The 25,569-nt window shown below is 43.1% G+C and overlaps 1 protein-coding gene across 1 annotated transcript in view; it reads left to right on the top strand.

Annotated features, from left to right (window-relative positions):
- Nucleotides 1-25,569, top strand: part of paip1 (poly(A) binding protein interacting protein 1) — a 54,099-nt gene that overhangs the window by 2,517 nt on the left and 26,013 nt on the right. The window contains exons 2-4 of the mRNA XM_073047837.1: nucleotides 613-813; nucleotides 7,831-7,943; nucleotides 9,546-9,657. Coding sequence (XP_072903938.1) covers nucleotides 613-813; nucleotides 7,831-7,943; nucleotides 9,546-9,657 — 426 coding nt within the window. The remainder of the gene's footprint in view (nucleotides 1-612; nucleotides 814-7,830; nucleotides 7,944-9,545; nucleotides 9,658-25,569) is intronic.

The raw sequence follows: 25,569 nt of genomic DNA, 5'->3' as shown, positions 1-25,569 counted from the left end.
ACTGTAAATGAACAAATTCAGCACACACCCAGTGTACGATGCATTTGACAATTTCATCCTCTAAATCTTCATTTTCGTTGTTACATTTAAGATGATTATCAATAACAAACTCGTTGTAGTTTCTAACTCATCGATATAGTGAAATCATTTCATTTTCACTCCTGGTAGTTCTGAATTTTCGTATTGCTTATTTCTCACCAGCTATCAGTGACAAAAATCACTGCTCTTTAATTAGAGAAATGTGCAACTGATGCTATTTAAAAACTGTTTGCTCTAATACAGTGTAGTGTTTAATGGCTGCTCAAGTGCACACAAATGAAGCTAGTTAGAAACTATTTGGCAACAGTCTTCTGTCCCAATTGAGCAGCATAGAATCCCAAATGAATTAAGACAATCTCAGCAATTTTCTTAATTTATTTTTGTTTTTTAAAAGTTGTCCTAAATAAAACAGTGGCCCAATTAACCGGAATCCACTGTACTTTGCCATGGGTTCGACTTTGTATTTGTATCAGGGAACCTTTCTCTATCTATATATAAAAAACACAAAGCAGTGGGATTATTGAATCCTTGGGTGAATTCTTTTATAACATTCTGCTGGTCTCCCCATAAAAGGTAGTACCAGATGAGCCCTACGTGGATTTTGACATATGTCCTGAGCCCTTACTATCCGACTATCTCCAAGATTTCCTGAGTCTTTTGACCTCTCACCCTGGGAGCTTTGAACTGGAGATTGTGCAGTTTACCGCACAGATGAACAGCTGTGTCAACACAGATGAGGCACTAAAAGAAGTGGTGGAGATAATCTACCAGCAGGTAGGAATGTGGTGTGTGTGTGTCTGTGTAAAAGAGTACTTCAGACTGGGGTGGTTGGAGGGGGATCTTAAACTTAAATCATTAATTCCTTATTGTCTTTGCTACTTGTAGTTTCATCATTAGTTTAAAAGGAATCTTAATTACTACTTTCTACTTATGGAGACTAAACCAGAATCTGTAAAGGCAAGTAACTACTTATTACCACTCAACCATCAGGCTCTTGAATCAGAGTGAATAATTCCACAACCTATGCAATCACTTTCAAGGATTTTACAACTCATGCTCTCAATGTTTATTATTTATTTATTATTTTTGTATTTGCACAACTTGTTCTCTTTTGCACATTGGTTGATTATCTGTTTGTCATTGATTATATTGTGTTTCTTGTACTTACTGTGAATGCCCACAAGAAAATGAAGCTTAGGGTAACATATGGTGACAGAGTTGCAAGAAAAAGTTCAAGTCCTTTGCAATTACCTGGTTTTCTGCATTAATTGCTCATAAGATGTGGTCTGATCTTCACCTAAATCACACTAATAGACAAACACAATTTGCCTAAACTAATAGCACAAACTATTGTACTTTTCATGCCTTTATTGAACACATTGTTTAATTTGTATGTGAGCCCTTCTATTTAATAACTGGTAGAACCTCCTGTAGCAACCTCTACCAAACGTTTCCTGTAGCTGATCAGGCTTTCACAACAGTGAGGATGAATTTTAGACCATTCCTCCATACAGAACTGTTTTAGTTCATCAATATTTCTGAGATACCTTGCTTGACCAGTCCCACAGCATCTCATTTGGGTTAAGGTCTAAACTCTGACTTGGCCATTCTAAAACATGAATTTTCTTCTTTTTAAACCATTGTTGTTAATTTACTTCTGTGTTTCAGATCATTGTCTTGTTGCATCATCCAACTTCTATTAAGCTTCAGGTGACAGACTGCTACCCTGACATTCTCCTGTAAAATGTCTAGATACAAGTTTGAATTTATTGTTCCCTCAACGATTGCAAGCTGTCCAGGCCCTGAGGCAGCAAAGCAGCCCCAAATCATGATCCTCCTTCCACTGTGCTTCACAGTTGGGATGACGTTTTGGTGTGGTGTGCAGTGCTCTTTTCTCTCCAAACATAGCAATGTACATTTCTGCCAAAAAGTTCAACTTCTGTCTCATCTGTCCACAGAACATTGTTCCAGAAGTCTTATAGAACATTCAGGTGGTCTTTTGCAAACTTGATACATGCAGCAATGTTATTTTTTGGAGAGCAGTGGTTTCTTCCATGGTGTCCTTCCATGAACACCATTCTTGTTCAGTGTTTTTCTTGTAGTGGACACATGAACAGAGATTTTAGCAAGTTCCAGAGATTTCTGCAGGTCTTTTGCTGTTACCCTTGGGTTCTTTTTCTCCTTTTTCAGCATTGCATGTTGTGCTCTTGGTGTGATCTTTTCAGGACGCCCACTCCTGGGAGAGTAGCAGCAGTACTGAGTTCCCTCCATTTGTAGAACATTTCTCTTACTCCGGACTGATGAACACTCAGGTCTTTAGAAATGCTTTTATAGCTTCATGCATCTCTACAATTCTTCTTCTAAGGTCCTCTGAAAGTAGTTCTGATTGAGGCATCGTGCACATAAACAGATCTTTCTTGAGAAGAGCAGACTTTTGTCAGTAACCTGACTTTGTGTGTCCTTTTATAGGGCGTGGCAGCTCTCCAACCCACACCTCTAATCTCATCTCATTGATTGGAAAGCCTGACTCCAAATAGCTTTTGTAGAAGGCATTACCCCAAAGGGTCACATACTTTTTGAACCTCGGCTGTGATTTTAAAAAAATGGTGTACTCAATGCTGACGAGAAGAAGTACAATTCTTTGTGTGTTATTAGTTTCGGCAGATTGTTTTAGTCTATTAATGTGATTTGGATGATGATCAGACCACATTTTACGAGTAATGAATGCAGAAAATCAAGTAATTGCAAAGTGTTCACAAACTTTCTGACAACTGTATTTGTACTTCGATAATAAGAATTCAAGAGAAAATCTTTACCAGTGGAAATTGTAATTTTGTAGAACGCCTTGTATGCATAAGTAGATGTGATGGTTGGCATGGATATGATGGGTCAAAAGGTCTGTTTCTTTGCTATACAACTCTGACTCAGAGTAACTATAATAAAATTTTTGCACCATAACTGGACTGTTGGAAGATGTTTTTCCTTGTTTGAATGAACTATCGCAGTGCAAGAGTACCTCAAGGCACTGTCCTTGTCCTAATTATTTTCCACTGGGTAAAGATTTTTCTTCTGAATTCTGTTTATTACTTTGCCGTTATAGTTCCTGGTCCATAGAACATCAAACTTTGGACATTGAAGAGTACAGCATAGGAGCAGGCTCACAATGTTGTGTTGAACCAATTAAATTGATAATCAAATTGCCAACTAAACTCACAATGTCCATATCCCTCTATTTTTCTCACTTTCATATGCCTATCTAAACATCTCTTAAAAGCCTCTTTTTTTTATTATGAAGTGCAATCATGAATAATAGCTAGATCAGAAATGCTGATCAGGTCAACTAATTCCCAAAGAGAACTCTGATAGGCCAATCAGATGGTTCACTGCTGCTCAGGATAGAACATAAAAAATCATATGTACGATAAAGAAACATTTAAAAAATAGTAGAAATACTGGAGTCATGATGATCATGATGAAGTCTGCTGGAGAGAGACATTTATACACATGCTGTCCTCCATAATTCAAAGAGATTGAAGGATAAGGTTGCAGGGTGACAAAATGTGGCATTGTTTCTATCTCTACCACCACCCCTAGCAGCACATCGTCCGGGCACCTACCACTCTCTGTGGGGTAAAACAAAAACAAATTTCCCTCAGATCTCTTTTGAACTTACCCACTCTCACATTAATTGCATGCCTTCTGGTATTAGACATTTTAATCCTAGGGAAAAAGATAATGTCTGTCTACTCTGTACCTCTCATAATCTTCTAAATCTCTTATCAGATCTCCTCTCAAACAAACCAAGTTTGTCCAACCTCTGTTTGTGGTTCAAAGTCCATAAGTAGAAACATTTTGTATTTAAGATTCCTTTTAAACTGATGATGAGACAAGGGGCAGCAAAGACCCTGAAGGAATTAATGTTTCAAGTTGATGACCCTCTGAAGCAAGGTATCTGATCTGAAACATTGACCCTCTTTCTCTTTCTACAGAGGCTGCCTATTTAAGATAATCAAACATCTGTATTTTAAAAAAATCTTTTAACAGCATCTTGCTCTCTGGAAGTTAACAATTGCAAGTGCAGCATGTTTTTCTCTTCAGTCTGATTTCACAGTGCATTCAGTTTCTGATGTAAACTTGGTTCAAGCTTTGTACCACACATTGTGATTGGGTAATCCTGTCCCACATTCTGGGAGGTAGCAGTGTGGTTATACAGGACACTGGTGAAACCACAGTTGGAGTGCTGTGTTCAGTATTGGTCCCCCTGCTATAGACTGGAGCGAGTACAAAACCAAATAGACAAGAATGTTTTAGACACAAGCAATTCTGCAGATGCTGGAAATCCAGAGCAACACACACAAAATGTTGGAGAAACTCAGCAGGTCAGGCAGCATCTGTGGAAATAAATAAGCAGTCAATATTTCAGGCTAAGACCCTTTGTCTGGACTGGAAAGAAAGGGAGGATAATCCCAGAATGAGAAGGTGGAGGGGGGGGAGGTATTCAAGCTAGCAGGTGATAGGTGAAGCCATTTGGGTGGGGGGAGGGGTTGAAGTAAGAAGCTGGGAGGTGATGGGTGGAAAAGGCAAAGGACCAAAGAAGCTGGAATCTGACCGGAGACAGGCGTGGACTTCTGGGTGAAAGGAAAGAGGAAGGGCACTGGGGGAGGTGATGGGTAGATGAGAAGAGAAGAGTTAAGAGGGGAGCCAGAGTGGATAATGGAAGAAGAAGAAAGGGGGATGGGGGGTAGAAATTACCAGGAGTTAGAGAACTGAGAGCCAGAATCTCCCATCAACGGGAAACAAAGGAATGTAGCATGTTTTGCTTCGTGGAGACCTGGCTGACAGAGGAGATAATGGATCATACCATTGAGCCTTCTGGATTCTCCCTGTTCTGGAAGGACAGGTCAAAAAACCTCTCTGGGAAGAGTAAATGAGAAAGGGGTATGCTTCATGGTCAACAATGCTTGGTGTGACCCCCAGAATATGCATGCCCTCAAATCCTTTTGTTCCCTGGATTTGGAGTACCTTGTGCTGCTACGTAGACTTTTCTGGCTGCTAAGGGAGTTCACGGCTGTTATCACAGCTGTGAATATTCCGCTGCTTGCTGATGCTGACCTGACTCTCAAGGAGCAGTACGAGAGCATCCTCACCCTGGAGACTTCACACCCAGAGGCTGTTTCATCGCTGTTGGTGACTTTAATAGAGCGTCACTGCCTAAAGTCTCTCCGGTGTTCTGTCAACACATCTAGGTGAGCACATGGAGAGATAGCATGCTCAATCACTGCTACTCTTCCTTCCGCAACACTTACAAAGCGCCCCTTTGCCCACCATTTGGAAAGTCAAATCAATCCTCCATCTTGCTTCTGTCAATGTACAGGCAGAAGCTGAAACAAAAGGCGGCCATTGTTAAAACCATCCACTGTTGGTCCGACGAATCGGTCTCCATACTACAGGACTGCTTTGATGATGTCAACTGGAATGTCTTTCATGATGAGGTTGTTTCTGAGTTCATGGAAGTGGTCACGAGCTTCATCTGGAAGTGCATCAAGGATGTTGTCTATCCAAACCAGAAACCCTGGATCAGTAGTTTTGTGCGAACAGCACTTATGGCGCGACATGGAGCTTACGTTGCCGGTAAATGGAGCCCAAGAAATGCAACGACGATCTGCACGAAGTCATCAAGGCAGCAAAACATCAACACAGGAACATGATCCAGGCACAACTCTGCACCAACAACACACGCAGCTTATGGCAAGGTCTGCCCACTGTCACAGACTTCAAAACTAAGTACAGTGGTGCTGCCTCTCTCCCAGATGAGCTAAATCTTTTTTAAGCTTGGTTTGATATCAGCAACACTGAGCTCCCGAGGAGAGCCATCGAAGTAACCTGCACCTTGGGCATCTCTGAGGCTGAAGCACGCAGGTGCTGTCAACGAGTGGACAGTTGCAACACTGTGGGACCGGACAGCATCCCAGGGCAGGTATTCAGGATGTGTGTGGCACAATTGGCAGGTGTGTTTACAGACATTTTCAATCTCTCCCTCTCCCAGTGTAGATTGCCCTACTGCTTCAAGACATCCACAATTGTCCTTGTACCTAAAAAGACCAAGGTAATGTGTCTGAATGACTGGTGTCCCTGTCGCACTCACCTCAATAATAGCAAATACTTTGAGAGACTGGCCAAGGACTACATCTGCAGCATGCTATCACCCACACTGGAACCCCTACAATTCGCCTACCGACAAAACCGATTGACAGATAACACAATAGCCATGGCTCTACACACTGTCCCTACTCATCTGGAGAAGAAGGATGCTTATGTGAGAATAAACACGAGGAAATCTGCAGATGCTGGAAATTCAAACAACAACACACACAAAATGCTGGTAATGTTTTTGGACTACAGTTCAGCTTTCAACACCATAATTCCCTCCAGGCTTGACAAGAAGCTCAGAGACCTCAGCCTTGACCCTGCCTTGTGTGGCTGGATTCTGGACTTCCTGTCAATTCGCTGGCAGGTGGTAAGAGTAGGCTCCCTCACCTCCACCCCTCTGACTTAACATAGGAGTCCCTCAGGGCTGTGTACTAAGCCCCCCCCCCCCCCTTACTCTCTGTATACCCATGACTTTGTCACCACCCACTGCTCCAATTAATACATAGATTGGCCTAATCTCAAGTAATAGCGAGGCAGCCTACAGTGAAGAAGTCGTCACCCTGACACAGTGGTGTCAAGAAAACAACCTCTCCCTCAATGTCGCAAAAACAAAGGACCTGGTTGTGGGCTACAGGAGGAATGGAGACAGACTCACCCCTATTGACATCAATGCATCTATGGTTGAGAGGGTGAACAACTTTTCAGTTCCTCGGCATAAAAATCATGGAGGATCTTACGTGGTCTGTACATACCGGCTGTATGGTGAAAAAAGCACAACAGCACCTCTTTCACGTCAGACAGTTGAAGAAGTTTGGTATTGGTCCACAAATTCTGTGGACTTTCTACAGGGGTACAATTGAGAGCATCCTGACTGGCTGCATCACTGCCTGGTATGGGAACTGTACTTTCCTCAATCGCAGAACTCTGCAGAGAGTGGTGCGGGTAATCCAGCGTATCTGTAGATATGAACTTCCCGTGATTCAGTATGTTTACAGAGACAGGTGCATAAAAAGGGCCTGAAGGATCATTGGGGTCTCAAGTCACCCCAACCACAAACTGTTCCAGCTGCTACCATCTGAGAAACGGTACCACAGCATTAAAGCCAGGAGCATCAGGCTCTGGGGACAGCTTCTTCCCAGGCCTCTGACTGATTAATTCATGCTGATACAATTGTATTTCTATGCTATATTGACTGTCCTGTTGTACATACTATTTATTACAAATTGCTATAAGTTGAACATTTAGATGGAGAAGTAAAGATTTTTACTCTTTATGTATGTAAAGGATGTAAGTAATAAAGTCAATTCAAATCGATGTTTATGCTATTGGGTCTGCAGGATTTTCCAGTGGCTGATCATTTTAATTACAATCCCCTTTCTCATTCTGACATGGCCTCTTCTGTCACAGTGAGGTAACTCTCAGATTGGAGGATAAACACCTCATATTCTATCTGGGTTGGCATGAATATCAAGGGTGAAAACACTCAGTCTTTTTCCCAGGGCTGGGAAATCAAGAGTGAAGGGGCGTGAGAGAGGAAGCATTTCCAGCATTTTGTTTTATTCATGACTCTTATAATTCCTAGTTGTGTCGTTGTGTCTCCATGAGGATCCAATTAAGTCTGTTTTGTTTTTCTTCACTTAGGCAACTACTGTGCCCAACTTCACATACACAGGGGCTCGGCTGTGTAACTACCTATCACAGAATCTATCTATTAATCCCAGAAATCACAACTTCCGTGACCTTCTGTTAGAGAGGTAAGTGTTGCGTCCTGCACTCTCCAACAAGTTATATTGGCAACTTGCTTTCTTCTCATTGCCCTTGCCCCATTTCAAATGTTCAGTCTCTTGCTAGAGAAAAGAAATGCATGGATGGGAGTCTTTGACTCTGCTGGCTGCTTTACCAAGGCAGTGAGAAGTGTAGACAGTCCATTGAGGGAGAGGCTGGTTTCTGTGATGTGCTGAGCTGTGTCCACAACTCTCTGCAGTCTCTTGCAGTCTTGGAAAGCATGTATCCCGACAGAATGCTCTCTGTGGTTCATTGATTTTAAAAAAAATAGTGAGGATTAAAAGGGACATCTCAAATTTCTGAACAGGTAGAGTTGCTGGTTTGCTTTCTTGGTTTAACAAAAAAAAATTGTCTAAATGCGTATTGGTGGATAGGTGAATGTTGGCCAAGAATACTGGGAGGGCAAGTGACCAAAGCTGGAAGAGGGCTGTATGATGCTGGATGTGGTTGAAATCTGTAGAGGGATAGGTTCTGAGTGAATTTGCAGAATCTGTGGGAGACAGTGGCCTGTCACAGTCCAGAGGGAAGAGTGAAAAGGTGTCTGAAATTGAGTGCAGTTTATCCATACCATGACATTGCCACCCATGGTAGGTTTGATGGCCATGCCAGAAGTGGTTCAGGTGCTGGACTATCAGAGGGCAGTATATTAGAGTGAGTGAGCAGAGCAGAAAAATCAAGGCCGTCAATGCACAGGTGGAGTCTGGATCTCAAGGTAGGAGTTCTGGAGACAGTGTTCAGCCTTGGGCAGAGGTTTTCAACCTTTTTTTGTGCCGTGGATGTCTACCATTAACTGAGGGGTCAGTTAACAGTTTGGGAACCACTGGTCTAGGGTGAAGAGTTCAACATCATGTTGGACTTGGAGTGCATTGTGATGGTGATATATGTGGTCAAGGCTTAGACATTGGTTGAGGACTGTGCAGGGTTAGAGAGGGGAAGACCAGTATAGATGGTGAAAACTCAGTAGGAACTGGGTCTGAGGGAGCAAGATGGAGTGAGGAAATTCTTCTCATGATGTAGCTCTGATAAATCAAGAGCAGAAGGGCCAATTATCCACCTGAAAAGGTGTAGCATCGACATTTCCTCAGTTAAATAGTTTTTTTGTAAAATCTGTTGTATTTCTTTAGTTTCCTGTAAATGTCTATTTTGTTTTATATGTATGGTCAGATGACAATAAATGTGAAGAAAATGAATAGCAAGGTAATATATGGTGACATATGCGCACTTTAATAATAAACTTTGACTTTGAAAGATTGTAGCATATTGTTGTGGAGAGAGACTTGGTGCATGAATTGCATAGGAATTGCAACAGGTTATATAGAAGGCAGATGGAATGTTAGCCTTCATTGCTAAAGGCATTGAATTGAAAAACTGGGAGATTATGTTGCAGCTGTAGAGGGAATTTACAAAAAACAACCAATCTAATTCTGCATTCCCCCCCATACTTACCTCCTATCACATTAAAATTATGACCCTCCCTATTCGTAATTTCTGCCTTGGGGAAAACCTCTCTCTGTCCACTCGATCTATGCTTCTTACCTTACACATACTGTAGTTCTGTCCTCTCTCTGCAGGTGTCAGAAGGAATTTACGAAGAGGGGCGAGGCAGCAGCAGGTGATGAAGACACCAGAAAGAAATTTCATTCATTTGTACTGTTTTTGGGTGAGCTGTATCTCAACCTGGAGGTGAGGGATAGATTTTGTAACCTGTTTGTTTTCAGAGAAGTGCGGTGGGGAGGTGGTTGTGCAAGTGATCATTACTTGGATTCAATTCTCGGTTACACACCACGCAAACAGAACCTTTGGCCCATACAGTCCATGCCGAACTGTTATTCTACCTCATCTCGTCAATTTGTACCTGAGCCATAAGCCCTCCATACCCCCCCATCCATGTATTTATCCAAACTTTTCTTAAATATTGCAGTAGAGTGCATATTCACCATTTCCACTGGCAGCTTTTTCCACACTTTCACCACCCTCTGAGTGAAGAAGGTCACCATCAGGTTCTTCTTAAATATTTCACCCTTGACCTCTTGTTGTAGTCCCGCCCAACCTCAGTGGAAAAAGCCTGCTTGCATTTACCCTATCTATGCCCCTCATAATTTGTATACCTCTATCAAATCTTCCCCTCCTCCTATGCTCTAGGGAATAAAATCCTAAACTATTCAACCTTTCCCTATAACTGGTGTCCTCGAGTCCTAGCAATGTCTTGAAAATTCTCTCTCTGCTCTTTCTATCTGTAGGTAGGCGACCTGAACTGCAAAACATACTGCAAGTTTGGCCTCACTGACATACAACTTCAACATAAACTCTCAACTCTTGTGCTCAATACTCTGGTTATGAAGGCCAATGTGCATGAAGCTTTTTCTACTTGTGCGCCATTTTCAAGGAATGTGGATGAGCTTAGAGCATGGATCAGTACTTAGAGCTATGATGTTTTGGCCATTACAGAGACTTGGACAGCTCGGGCAGGAATGGTTACTTTGAGTGCCAGACTTCAGATGTTTCAGAAAGGACAGGGAGGGAGGCAAAAGAGGTGGGAGCGTGGCACTGCTGATCAGAGATAGTGTCACGGCTGCAGAAAAGGAGGAGGTTATGGAGGGATTGTCTACTGAGTCTCTGTGGATGGAAGTTAGAAACAGGATGAGGTCAATAACTCTACTGGGTGTTTTTTATAGACTACCCAATAGTAACGGACATCGAGGAGCAGATAGGGAGACAGATTCTGGAAAGGTATAATAATAACAGGGTTGTCATGGTGGGAGATCTTAATTTCCCAAATATTGATTGACAGCTCCCTAGAGCTAGGGATTTAGATGGGGTGGAGTTTGTTAGGTGTGTTCAGGAAGGTACCCTGACACAATATGTAGATAAGCCTACAAGAGGAGAGGCTGTACTTGATCTGGTAGTGGGAAACGAACCTGGTCATGTTTCTCAGTGGGAGAGTATTTTGGAGATAGTGATCACAATTTCATCTCCTTTACCATAGCATTGGAGAAGGATAGGAACAGACAAGTTAGGAAAGCGTTTAATTGGAGTAAGGGGAAATATAAGGTTATCAGGCAGGAACTTGGAAGCATAAATTGGGAACAGACCTTCTCAGGGAAATGTACGGAAGAAATGTAGCAAATGTTCAGGGGATATTTGCATAGAGCTCTGCATAGGTATGTTCCGATGAGACGGAAAGGATGGTAGGGGACAAGAACTGTGGTGTACAAAAGCAGTTGTAAATCTAGTCAAGAAAAGCTTATGAAAGGTTCAAAAAGCTAGGTAATGATAGAGATCTAGAAGATTATAAGGTTAGCAGGAAGGAGCTTAAGAATGAAATTAGGAGAGCCAGAAGGGGCCATGAGAAGGCCTTAGCGAGCAGGATTAAGGAAAACCCCAAGGCATTCTACAAGTATGTGAAGGGCAAGAGGATAAGACGTGAAAGAATAGGACCAATCAAGTGTGACAGTGGAGAAGTGTGTATGGAACCGAAGGGAATATCAGAGGTAGTTAATGAATACTTTGCTTCAATGTTCACTACGGAAAAGGATCTAGGCGATTGTAGGGATGATTTACAGCAGATTGAAAAGCTTGAGTATATGTATAGATATTAAGAAAGAGGATGTGCTGGAGCTTTTGGAAAACATCAATTTGAATAAGTCTCCGAGACTGGACGAGATGTACCCCAGGCTACTGTGGGAGGTGTGGGAGGAGATTGCTGAGCCTCTGGCAATGAGACGGGAGAGGTTCCAGAGGATTGGAGAGTTGCAGATGTTGTTCCCTTATTCAAGAAAGAGAGTAGAGTTAGCCCAGGAAATCATAGACCAGTGAATCTTACCCCAGTGGTTGGTAAGCTGATTGAGAAGATCCTGAGAGGCAGGATTTGTGAACATTTGGAGAGGCATAATATGATTAGAAATAATCAGCATGGCTTTGTCAAAGGCAGGTCGTGCTTTACGAGCCTGATTGAATTTTACTTTATTGTCACCAAACAATTGATACTAGAGTGTACAATCATCACAGCGATATTTGATTCTGCGCTTCGCACTCCCTGAAGTACAAATCGAAGTAAATATAATTAAAATTCTAATTATAAATCATAATTAGAAAATAGAAAAGGGAAAGTAAGGTAGTGCAAGTCAGGTCTGGATATTTGGAAGGTACGGCCCAGATCCGGGTCAGGATCTGTTCAGCAGTCTTATCACAGTTGGAAAGAAGCTGTTCCCAAATCTGGCCGTACAAATCTCCAAGCTCCTGAACCTTCTCCTGGAGGGAAGAGGGACAAAAAGTGTGTTGGCTGGGTGGGTTGTGACCTTGATTATCCTGGTAGCACTGCTCCGACAGCGTGTGGTATAAAGTGAGTCCAAGGATGGAAGATTGGTTTGTGTGATGTGCTGGGCTATGTTCACGATCTTCTGTAGCTTCAACGTAGATGGGTCGTGCAGTCCATTACTCCTTCGGAAGTCAACAACCAATTCCTTCATCTTGCTGACGTTGAGGGATAGGTTATTGTCTTTGCACCATGCCACCAGGTTCTTAATTTCCTCTCTGTACTCAGACTCATCATTACCCAAGATATGGCCTACAATTGTGTTGTCATCAGCAAACTTATATATTGAGTTCGATGGAATTTTTTGAGGATGTGACTAAACACATTGATGAAGGTAGAGCAGTAGATGTGGTGTATATGGATTTCGGCAAGGCATTTGATAAGGTACCCCATGCAAGGCTTATTGAGAAAGTAAGGAGGCATGGGATCCAAGGAGACCTTGCTTTGTGGATCCAGAACTGGCTTACCCACAGAAGGCAAAGAGTGGTTGTAGGGTCATATTCTGCATGGAGGTCGGTTAGCAGTGGAGTGCCTCAGGGATCAGTTCTGGGACCCTTATTCTTTGTGATTTTTATAAATGACCTGGATGAGGAAGTGGAGGAATGGGTTAGTCAATTTGCTGATGACACAAGGGTTGGAAGTGTTGTGGATAGTGTGGAGGGCTGTGAGAGGTTACAGCGGGACATTGATAGAATGTAAAACTGGGCTGAGAAGTGGCAGATGGAGTTCAACCCAGATAAGTGTTAGATGGTTCATTTTGGTAGGTCAAATATGATGGCAGAATATAGTATCAATTTTAAGACTCTTGGCAGTGCGGAGGATCAAAGGGATTTGTGGTCTGAGTCCATAGGACGCTCAAAACAGCTGCGCAGGTTGACTCTGTGCATTGGCCTTCATCAACCATGGGATTGAGTTTAGGAGCTGAGAGGTAATGTTCCAGTTATATAGGACCCTGGTCAGACCCCACTTGGAGTACTGTTATCAGTTCTGGTCACTGCACTACAGGAAGGATGTGGAAACTATAGAAAGGGTGCAGAAGAGATTTACAAGGATGTTGCCTGGATTGGGGAGCATGCCCTATGAGAATAGGTTGAGTGAACTCGGCCTTTATTCCTTAGAGTGGCGCGGGATGAGAGGTGACCTGATAGAGATGTATGAGATGAGAGGCATTGATCGTGTAGATAGAGGCTTTTCCCCTGGGCTGAAATGGCTAGCTAGAAAGTGCAGAGTTTTAAGGTGCTTGGAAGTAAGTACAGAGGAGATGTCAGGGTTCATTTTTTTTTAGGCAGAGTGGTGAGTATGTGGAATGGGCTGCCGTCGACGGTGGTGGAGGCAGATATGATGATCTTTAAGAGACTCCTGGATAGGTACATGGAGCTCAGAAAAATAGAGGGTTATCTGTAACCCTAGGTAATTTCTAAAGTGAGTACATGTTCGGCACAGCATTGTGGGCCGAAGGGCCTGTATTATACTGTAGGTTTTCTATGTTTCTATGAATTAAGGATTGTATTTCCAGATCTTTCTGTTCTACTGCACTCCTCAGTGCCCTGCCATTCACTGAGTAAGCCCTACCCTGGTTTGTCCTCCCAAACTGCTACCTTTTTCTCACCATTTTAGTTGAATTAACCTGTCATGGTCTTCCCTTTCCAAGTGTTCCAATGTTGCTAAGTCCAGTAGCCAAGGGAGAAGAAAATGACTTACCATGGTCAATGGAAAAGATAGGTCTTTCTTGAGATGCCCCAAGGAATTTACTTGGCCAATTAGAATCAGAATCAGGTTTAATATCACTGGCATATGTTGTGAAATTTATTGTTTTGCAGCAGCAGTACATTACAATATATGATAACTATAAATTACAATAATATATATTATCATTAAATTAAGTACTGTAAAATTAGAAAAAATGAGGTGGTGTGTATGGATTCATTGTTCAATCAGAAAACGGTTGGTGGAGGGGAAGAAACTGTTCCTGAATCATGGAGTTGTGAGTCTTTGGCTCCTGTACCTCCTCCCTGATGGTAGCATGAGGAGAGGGCATGTCTGTGCTAATGGGGTGAAATTACTTTTGACAGTAGCATATAAGGTTTATTTGGAAAAACTGGCATCTCATGTATTTTCAAACATCTCTCTCTCCCTTCCCTTCCCCTCTCTCTCTCCCTTCCCCTCATTCCCTCTCTCTCCCTCTCACCCTCCCTCTCTCTCCCTCTCACCCTCCCTCTCACTCTCCCTCTCCCCCTCCCCTCTCTCCCCCCTCACCCCCTCTCTCCCCCTCCCCTCTCCCTCTCCACACACACACACACACACCCCCACCTATATAAAATAAATATATAAAGATGTCTGGGTATTTTAAGGCAGAGGTACATAGATTGCGTGAGGTGAAGGGCTACTAGTTGCAAATGGGACTGGGTCACATTGCGTCTGTCAGCAGCTGTGGATGGTGAATCGGTGTCAATGTTTCAGTTTGATAAACATGTCAATCAATCTGAGATGTATACTCCTCTCCACGGATTTGCTATGTGACTTGAGTACTTGCGGTAGTTTATAGTTTTACATTAATGATATAAGCAGTTGCATATCTGGTTTCCTTTGTGGAACTGATATAGTCTAATTTATTATTACTGACATTCAGTAGGTCATAAAGTTTGTTGTTTTGCAATTGCCGTACAGCCTTGAGGACTTACCTGTGCCAAAGTTTTTCAAAAGTTCCAAGATGTTATCTGTTTTAACCTCAGCATGTTCTAGCCTGCTCTATGCTGTACTCACATTTGTCAAGGTTCCTCTCAGTGGTGATTAGTGAAGCAAATTGGCCATCTACTTGAAAGCTGTATAGTTACTAGGCTTTGGACCAAGCACAGCAGATGGAGTAGTGGTCCAGATTGGTCTAACAAGAATAAGCACTCCAAGGTCATCAAAATACGGGTGTGTTAAAGACCAGTTAATCGTGCTTTTAATGTTTGAGCATAAATACTGGCTATGCAGAATAATTCTATGTTGTGGGTTTGTGTGTCTCGAGTTTGCTGAGGATATTTCGATTTGAACCATCATTACATAACAATACATTCAGAATCTGGGGTATTTTTCGTATTTACGTGGAGAGTCATCGAACACTACTGCACAGAAACAGGCCCTTTGGTCCATCTAGTACATGCCAAATTGCCTAGTGCCATCAGTCTGTACCTGTGATAAAATCAATTGAAGGTAGAGCGATGGATGTGGTGTCTCTGCATTTTAGTCAGGTGTTCGACTGGGTTCCTCATGGTAGGCTAGGCTCATTCAGAAAGTTAGCAGGCATGAGATCTCGAAAAGCTTGGCTGCGTGGATTCAAAACCATAACTACATTCAAAATTGGGCTTATCATTGACACATGTTTATTGTTTTGTGCAAGTGGTAAAAATTATTGTGTTACAAAAAAGTCTAAAAGTGGATAAAGGTTAGCTTATTTGTCACACGAACATTGAAAACTCCAGTGAAATGTGCTGGGGACAGCCAGCAAGCAAGCATCACTGCTTCCGATAAATCATGCCCTCAACTTATGTCGTGGTTTCTCATGCCCCACAAATGACCAGGAGATGCAGAAGATTCTTCAAGAAGTATTAAACTTTAATTTGCAAATCAAAGCTGAGACAGTCATTGAGCTAGTCGCCGATTGTCCACCGATCCTTGTACATAGCATTTTTTATAGCAATCTCCTGGTTTAGTTGCATTAGCATATCCAATTGGTCTACAGTTGCGTATCACAAGTACATCCGCCACTATTGTTTCTATCCATTGACTTAATCATGTTCTAATCTACATCTTTTAGCTACCTCTCATTAACACACCATTATAATCTACATCTCTTAGCTAGCCTCTCATTAACATCCCATTATCTTCTACATTCTTAAGATTTCATTCTCCTACTAAATTTGATACTAAAGATGCCTTGTGCAGGAAGGCACAGAGTCGACTGTACTTCCTTAGAAGGTTGGCGTCATTCAATGTCTGTAGTGAGATGCTGAAGATGTTCTATAGGTCAGTTGTGGAGAGCGCCCTCTTCTTTGTGGTGGCGTGTTGGGGAGGAAGCATTAAGAAGAGGGACGCCTCACGTCTTAATAAGCTGGTAAGGAAGGCGGGCTCTGTCGTGGGCAAAGTACTGGAGAGTTTAACATCGGTAGCTGAGCGAAGGGCGCTGAGTAGGCTACGGTCAATTATGGATAACTCTGAACATCCTCTACATAGCACCATCCAGAGACAGAGAAGCAGTTTCAGCGACAGGTTACTATCGATGCAATGCTCCTCAGACAGGATGAAGAGGTCAATACTCCCCAATGCCATTAGGCTTTACAATTCTACCGCCAGGACTTAAGAACTTTTTAAAAGCTATTATTAATGCTTTTTGAGATAGTGATTTAGATGCATATCATATTTTTTACTGAGTTAAGTATTGTATGTAATTAGTTTTGCTACAAACAAGTGTATGGGACATTGGAAAAAAGTTGAATTTCCCCATGGGGATGAATAAAGTATCTATCTATCTATCTAAATTGGATACATGCATAGCAAATAGCAAGCTCAAAGCTGACTATATAGTTTTGGTTACACAGCAAACAATGCAACTTTTAAAATCCAATATATCCCCCCCCTTTGAGACCAGAGAAAGAAGACTAAGGGTCCGCGCACAAAAGCCCCAATAAACTCAAGCACTTATTCCCAAATCTCGGGTTAAACTATAATTTTCTGCGCCAAGACCTCAAAGTATTCTCTCCCTGTTACCCTGGGCCGCTGAGCCAAAAACCTGTCCGTTTGTACCTGAGACAGGGAAAAAAAACTCAGAAGCCCTTACAATCTACTCCCACACTGTCGTTTTGCTCTTGTTCATCCTGCAGGTGTTGTAGGCTATAATGATACATTTTTGGTGTTTCTTTCTCCAGTAAGCTTGCTTCAGTAATTGCCACGAGCATCGGAAATTGTTTGGTTGCAGCACGCACTACAAGAGACTTGAGACAAGGAAGAAAACAGCACAGCACAAGCGCACAGCTCAACAATACAATACTGACAGTTATTGCCATTTTAGTCAGCCATGCTCCCCATCCTCCGAGTCTTCTTTCTAACCAGTCAAATAACTGATGTCCGAACCCTGCATTCTGTGCACATACCTCGCACTGTGACAAGACAAAGTCCACTGAAGCCTGTAAATAAGGTGACCAAAAACCATCCTTCTTTATTTTCTTTATCACTTCCCCCCTTGCACAATGGTCAATCCCATGCGCTTCTGAAATCAGAATCGTCAGTAGAGGGGTGGGCGCTACCAACAAACCGTCTTCCATGCTCCACAAGCCTTCTGGGTTCTGCTTGGCCCCCCTCGTCTCCACATTGTCTGTTCTGCCAAAGTTGCCTTACCTTGTATTTCAATTAGGTCCTCTACCACAGGTTCTGGAGCTAGGCTTACCTGGGGGGCAATAACAGCTGATGTACATCCAGACGCTTTTCTGGCTGCCTCGTCCGCAACTTGATTTCCCTTTGTTATTACATCATTTCCCTTTTTATGTGCCTGGCATTTTACTATAGCCAATGCTTTAGGTTTCATTATGGCTTTTATTAAGTCTAGAATTTGCTGACAATGTTGTATGGGATCTCCACTGCTTTTTTTAAAAACCTCTCTGTTTCCACACTGCCCCGAACAAATGGCATACTCCATGAGCATATGCCGAATCAGTATAGATGTCTACTTTCTCACCTTCCATCATTTCACACGCAGCTGTCAGGTCTTTGATTTCCGCTAGTTGGGCGGAACACGGTTGGGGACAGGACTCCATCCTAATAATCTCATAGCTCGACTGATCCTGCTGCACTACTGAGAACCCTGCATGATTTCCATCATAATCCCTATAACAAGAGCCATCTACGAACAGAACCTTTTTATCTGCATCCTCTTGTGGTTCTGACCATAAATCTGCTCTCAATTTGGCAAATGCCATCGTCTTCCCTACACAATCATGGGGTCCTCCTTCATAGCCCAAAGGGACAAAATTGGCTATATTACTGGTAGTGCATCTCTGTATAGTTATGTCTGGAAATGTCAATAGCATCTGATACGCTGCTATCCTGGCTGGCGTCAGCACAAATCTCCCTCTTTCCAGCAATTCTGCTACTTTGTGGTGTGTGTACAGAGTCACAGGATAGCCCAGGGTTACAGATGATGCCTTTTCATATGCATAGTACAGCGCCGCCAATCCCTGATAACAGGGTGGATACCCCTGAGCCACCTCATCTAGTCTTGTACTGTAGTATGCTATCGGCTGCTTTGCTTTTCCTGTGCCTGTCTCTTGTGTTAGAACCGCTGTGACATAACCCTCCTGTCGGTTGGATACATACAAATGAAAAAACTTCTCGTAGTCAGGGGCAAAGCTAATGCTGGTGCTGACTGCAATTCCTGCTTAATAGTATTGAAAGCTATCTTATGGAGCCAGTGATCATTAATGGAGAATGTGTGGAGCAGGTTAAGACCTACAAGTATCTGGGAGTACAGTTAGACGAGAAGCTAGACTGGACTGCCAACACAGATGCCTTGTGCAGGAAGGCACAGAGTCGACTGTACTTCCTTAGAAGGTTGGCGTCATTCAATGTCTGCAGTGAGATGCTGAAGATGTTCTATAGGTCAGTTGTTGAGAGCGCCATCTTCTTTGTGGTGGCGTGTTGGGGAGGAAGCATTAAGAAGAAGGACGCCTCACGTCTTAATAAGCTGGTAAGGAAGGCGGGCTCTGTCGTGGGCAAAGTACTGGAGAGTTTAACATCGGTAGCTGAGCGAAGGGCGCTGAGTAGGCTACGGTCAATTATGGAAAACCCTGAACATCCTCTACATAGCACCATCCAGAGACAGAGAAGCAGTTTCAGCGACAGGTTACTGTCGATGCAATGCTCCTCAGACAGGATGAAGAGGTCAATACTCCCCAATGCCATTAGGCTTTACAATTCAACTGCCAGGACTTAAGAACTTTTTTTAAAGCTAATATTAATGCTTTTTGAGTTAGTGATTTAGATGCATATCATATTATTACTGAGTTAGTATTGTATGTAATGAGTTTTTGCTACAACAAGTGTATGGGACATTGGAAAAAAATGTTGAATTTCCCCATGGGGATGAATAAAGTATCTATCTATCTATCTATCTCCGCCTCTTCATTCCACTGTAAGCCGTTCTTCAAATTTGTATGTCCTGCTTCTTTCATGATCTTTCTCAAAGGTGCCACAATCTCAGCATATTCTCCTATCCAATCTGAGCTGTACCCTGCCATTCCCAAAAGCGTTATCATCTGCCCTACAGTCTGGGGTTTTGGGGCCTTAGTTATTGCCTCAATCTGATCTGGTGCTATCGCCTTCACTCCCTTGGACATTACCCTGCCTAAGTATTCCACTTGCTGCGTGCAAAATTGCAGTTTCTTTTTGGATACTTTATGTCCTCCGTGCGCCAGCTTCTCTGACAGAGTTATAGTGTCCTGCTCACACTGTTCCTTACTGTGGGAGCAAATCAACAGGTCATCCACATACTGTAACAATGTACTTCCCTCTAGGTCTGCCTTCAACACCTGATTAAAAACATGTGGTGATTGTTTAAACCCTTGCGGCATTCTGGTATAGGTATACTGAGCACCTCTGTAAGTAAATGCAAACAGATACTGACACTGGTCGGCCAGAGGAATGCTGAAGAAAGCCGAACACAAATCAATCACTGAAAAGTAACTCGCTTCTGGTGGAACATTAGTCAAAAACGTGTGTGGGTTGGGGACTACCGCTGGCCAGTCCTCTACCACATCGTTTACCGCTCGCAAATCATGCACCAATCTCCACTTAGATTTATCTGCTTTTAAGACCGGTAGCAACGGGGTATTGCATGGACTGTTTGTTCTTTTAAGCACTCCTATTTTAAGCAACCCCTGCACTGTCGATGCTATTCCCTCTTCTGCTTCTGGTCTTAGAGGGTATTGTGGTCTCCTGGGTGGAATTGCTCCCCTTTTCAGCCTTATTTCCACCGGACTAGCTGTTTTTATTTTCCCTACGTCCGTGTCATGCTGTGACCACAGAATAGATGGCAACTCATCTAACCTATCTTTCTGCTGGCCTCTTTCCTTTCCCAGCAATGGCATGTGTGGTTGGGGAATTATTTCGACCTCTCTCACTGTCCCTACCATGTCTACACTTACCATTATTTTAATGCAATTGTTGTCTTCTGATATCCACACCTCTGGCGTGATTTTCCTCCACACTGTTATGGTTTCAGCACTCTTAACTAAGGGTCCCAAGTCCTTAGATTGATATCCCTTGTTTACCAACAACGTTATGTGGGGCGCAACCTCCGGTATCCTGTACCATTTTTCTAAAAAGGTGTTCTACTTAACTTGTAAAGCTGCCCCTTGCTTTCCAATTATCACAGCCTCCCCTTCCAGATGCTGTTGGGTACATGCCTCCAGGTGCCATCTCTCCTCTAACTCCCTGTTCTGAGTCTCGTCAAAAATCACTGTACAATGTAGCTCAGATTTGGGCATTACAGCCCTGGGTAATATAGCCTGCACGCCCTTTTTCCATTTTTCCCAGGTTTCCTGAATCTGATCTGCGATGTCTCCTATCCAAAAGACATTAGCCTTATTGTCTTCCCGTACTATCAATTGAGCCCCTGCTCTTTCCACACTCAGCCCATTTCTGGTGCATTCTAATTTTAATTCCAGTTTCAATAAGGCATCTCTGCCTAACAAATTTATTGGAGTTCCTTTAAATACTAGCACCGGCAAAACAATTCCTTTATTTCCCATTCTCAACTGCACTGGAGCCGTGCACTGTGTCAACTGTGTTTTCCCCGAGAACCCTACCGTCTTAATAAACTTTCCTGACATGGGAAGGTGTGAAGGGCATACTGTGGCTGTACACAAGTGTACGTGGCTCCAGTATCTATCATCATTGGTGTCAGTTGCCCTTCTAACATAACCTGAACAATGGGTTTCTCATCTGCCTCTCTTGTTATCATTGGGTAATGTCCCTTCCCACTCGAGTTCTCGGGGCACCCCTAATACCTCTAATACCTCGCATAGGGGTTCACAGGTCCGCTTGGGCCTGTGGGGGCTGGTCCTTGGCTAAACTTTAGTTCCCTTCTTATCGGTTCCTGCTGGTGTGTGACAGGCCATGGTGTAAATGGACAATCTCTTCTCATGTGACCTGGCTGATTACATCCCCAGCACAATCTCTCTACCTCTCTTTCCCCGTTTCCTCACTGGTCCCCTCTGCCCATAGCTCCTCTGTCCCCCTCCTTGGGACTTCCAGTCCTGTTTGGGCTGTTTGAATTTAGTCTGTTCTTGATGGGGCATTTGTGGGAATGCTCCTCCAAAGACGTTGATTATTGGCATGGGGTTTTCCAGCCCTTGTCTTACAATATGATCGGTTCCTCCATATAGCGGTGCTTCATCCAGTTTGATGGCTGTACTTGGACCGGTGGTTGCTGGCAGCATCTTTTTGCTTTTCTCTTTTTCCTTCTTTTTGAGTTCTTCGAGCTGCATTTGTATTAACTTTCTTTGCACCTCTTCCTGCTGCTCAGCCAACCTTCGTTTGTCTTTCCGGTATTTCTCAACCGCATGGACTACGTGGTCTCTAAATTCTTGTGGGGTCATTGACGTCAGCCCAACCACTTCCTCCAGTTTGGATTTTACTTGCGGAGGCATTGCATCCAAAATGCTATGTTGGAACAGTGTGGTGATAAATAAGCTATTTTCCACCTCTTGCTCAGTCTCCAGTCTCCACCTTTTCAACTGGTTTTCTACGTAGGCTGCTGGGTTTTCAGTGTCTCCCAGTGGATCCCCCTTTAAGGCTTTGGGGTCCACTTTGGGTGGATAAAGCTTCCTGAGGGCCTGCCATACCCTCTGCCTCACTCTGTCAAACCCGTCTCCATCAGTTCTCGGGTCGTTCGAGTTTACTATGCCAGCCATTTCCATTAGTTCGTTAAATTTGGAGGTTCCCATCAACCTTATCAATAGTGCCTTCAAATCTCCCATAGCCAATAATCGTCCTGCCGTTTCTTCTTCAAAGGCTCTAATCCATTTCCCTGCTCCTTCATGTAGATTGGGCAGAGTGTTTTTCAGCCCTTCTAGGTCCTGGGATCCCCAAGGGATGTACTGCACTTGTCCTGATCCTTTAACTAACAATGGCATCATTCTTCCTCCTCCTTTCCACCTGCCCTGGCTCTCCTCCTCGCCTGACTCCCCATCTGTCTCAGGGTATGTCTTTACTGCCTCCCACACAAATTTCTCCGGGGTCCTCTTCTTCCCTCGGTCTCCCTGTGGAGTTCTTCCTTTCTGTCCTGATTCAATACTTGGTTGGCCCCTGGAGTATTTTTCGCATCTCCTCTGGCAATCCCCTCTCAGTAACTTATCTAGCTCTCTCTCTACTTCCGCAATCCCTACCGCCTCCTTCTGCTCTTCTAGGCTTCTGCCTCATACCTCTTCCCCACAAATTCTCGCATCCTCTCTCTCTCCACTTAACTCTTGCTCCTCCAATGAGTCACCTTCTCTTTCTTCCTGTCCGTGTCTGTACATCTGTGGCAGGGACTCGTCATGATCCTTACTCGTGCTTGATTCCCTTCTCTCTTGTGTTTCTCCAAGACTCTCATCTCCTATCTTTTTTCCACTTCCTCTTGAATGCCTCATCTCTTCCTGCCTTGATGAGCCACTTTCTTTTCTAGTCTGTTTATTTCTATGGTATAACTGATACTCCTCATACTCCTTTTCCTCTCTCAAGTATTTCATCCGTTCAATCTCTTCTTTCATTTCTTTCTTTGCCTGTTCCACCTTTATCCTTTCTGCCTGTATCTCCTTCCATATCGCCGCTTTTTCCTTCTCGTATAGTCTTTTTTCCTCCTCATTATCCCAAACTTGTACTTCTCCCTGCATGTTTACTGTTCCCGTCAGCAGGGGGCACTGCTTAGGGGTTCCTTCCTCATTATAGGGAGGGGGCTTTTCTGTTTCTTTTGCATCCAGGTACAGAGCTGAAGCCAGCTTCTCACTGTACCTTCCTCTCTCTCTAACAGGCTGTTTCTCCAACACCTTAGTGTCTTCCTCGCTTGTAATCAATATTCTACCTGTCCTCCTCAGCCTTTCTCCCTCCGTTCTGAAGAGTTTTAGCACTTCCATTTCTCGTTCTCTTTTTTGCCCTCTTCTTAGATTTATCTTTTGGTTTGTAATTTTTAATTAGTGCCTCCATTTCTTCGCACAAGCTTACATCAAACGTTCCTTCTCTTGGCCATTTTGTGACCAGGTTTTTGGTTCTCTTTTCCCATTTTTCTGAAGTTTTTGTGATCTCATATTTATTTACCGGGATTTTTTTTGCTCAGAATCTCTACTGCCGTTCCTTTACCTGTCATGTTGTTCTCTCTTTTTAAGGTATTTCAGAGATTCACAGGTCGTTTATAGGATAATATTATTTACTCTAATTCTATGCCTCGTCTATCATCTATCTACCAGCGCTTTAAACTATATATTGGACTGTCCTTGTTTCCTATTCTGTTCTGCCTGTACAGACCTCTACTCAGAGCGGTATCCACAGAACTTTCTCTTTGCACCTCGTCTATTCAGACCCTTATCTCTTAAGGCAGTATCCACAAGGATTTTCTCTATTTTCCTTTCCCTGCCTGTTCAGACCTTTGTTTTATACGAAGCGGTATCCACAGGGACTTACCAACACCACGTGGAATTTTTCTTCACTTAACTTCTTATTAGCTTATTTGTACTTACCCTCACTGCAGTGTTCTTGATCAATCCTCTGAGCCTCTTGTTAACCCCCAATTCTGCCAGATTCTTTGGACCGGAGAGACCCTTCAGCAGTGGTTCCACACTTCTGAGACTCCAAGACCTCCCCAAAACCAACAGAATTCTTAGTCCAAATTGTCTCAAAAAGCGCTTACCTTTTGTTTGGGTGCACCCTTAATTCTGTTAGCCTTGTGGGGGTCCCTAGAGGACTGGGAAGCGTCCCCAATCTGCTGTTTCCTTTCCGCGGGTCTCTTTCCAGTCCTGCCACAGTCGCCAATTTTGTCGTGGTTTCTCGTGCCCCACAAACGACCAGGAGACGCAGAAGATTCTTCAAGAAGTATTAAACTTTAATTTGCAAATCAAAGCTAAGACAGTCATTGAGCTAGTCACCGATTACCCACCGATCCTTGTACATAGCATTTTTTATAGCAATCTCCTGGTTTAGTTGTATTAGCATATCCAATTGGTCTACAGTTGCGTATCACAAGTACATCCGCCACTATTGTTTCTATCCATTGACTTAATCATGTTCTAATCTACATCTCTTAGCTAACCTCTCATTAACACCTCTCATTAACATTCTTAAGATTTCATTCTCCTACTAAATTGGATACATGCATAGCAAATAGCAAGCTCAAAGCTGACTACATAGTTTTGGTTACACAGCAAACAATGCAATACTTACCGCTCCTAATCCTTGTGTCTTTGGAATGTGAGAGGAAACCCATGCAATCGTGGGGAGAACTTACAAACTCCTTACAGACGCTGCAGGAATTGAGTGTGGTTTTTCTGATATCAGGCGCTGTCAAGATGCCCTCTGTATGTCGCACAACACTTTGTGAAACATCTATGCATAATATATCTGCACTGTGGTAGCATAGCAGTTAGCACGACACCTACAGCTCAACATTTCAAAATTCAATTCCAGGGTAGTCTGTAAGGAGTTTGTATGTTTTCCCCATGACCACGTGGGTTTCTTCCGGGTGCTCCCATTTCCTCACACAGTTGAAAGACCAACTGGTTAGTAGGTTAATTGGTCATTGTAAATTGTCCTGTTATTAGGCTAGGGTTATGTAGGTGGGTTGCTGCTTGGGACAGCCAGAAGGGCCTGATTTGCGCTGTCTCCAAATGAAAATAAAAGAAAATTACACTACATTCATAATCAGGTATATTCTTACTCACGTATGTTGGTGGGATTTGTTTCATGGCAGCAGTACAGTGCAATCCATAAAAATAAGAATAAATAGTGCAAAATCAGATAGTTGCTCGTGTTCCTCCAGAAATCTGACGGTGATGTTGGAGGAGAAGAATTGGATACAGTTACACTAGAGCATGTTATCAATCGCCAATTTACTGTTACGCTGCTGGAGAGCAGCAATGAATGTCCTCTATCTGTCTGTCCTTGGCCATCTTCTCTGTTGTGCACCAGGTATGGTTCTTCCAGAGGCTCTTCGTCTTGGTAGTGTTCAGGACTTTCTTCATTTGCCAGTAGCTTCCTCTCTGTTTTCACTACTG

The sequence above is a fragment of the Hemitrygon akajei genome, chromosome 6 (genome assembly GCF_048418815.1).
Source record: "Hemitrygon akajei chromosome 6, sHemAka1.3, whole genome shotgun sequence".
Classification (NCBI taxonomy): Eukaryota; Metazoa; Chordata; class Chondrichthyes; order Myliobatiformes; family Dasyatidae; genus Hemitrygon; species Hemitrygon akajei.
Note: the sequence above shows the minus strand (reverse complement) of the source record. Positions and strands in the feature narration are given on the sequence as shown.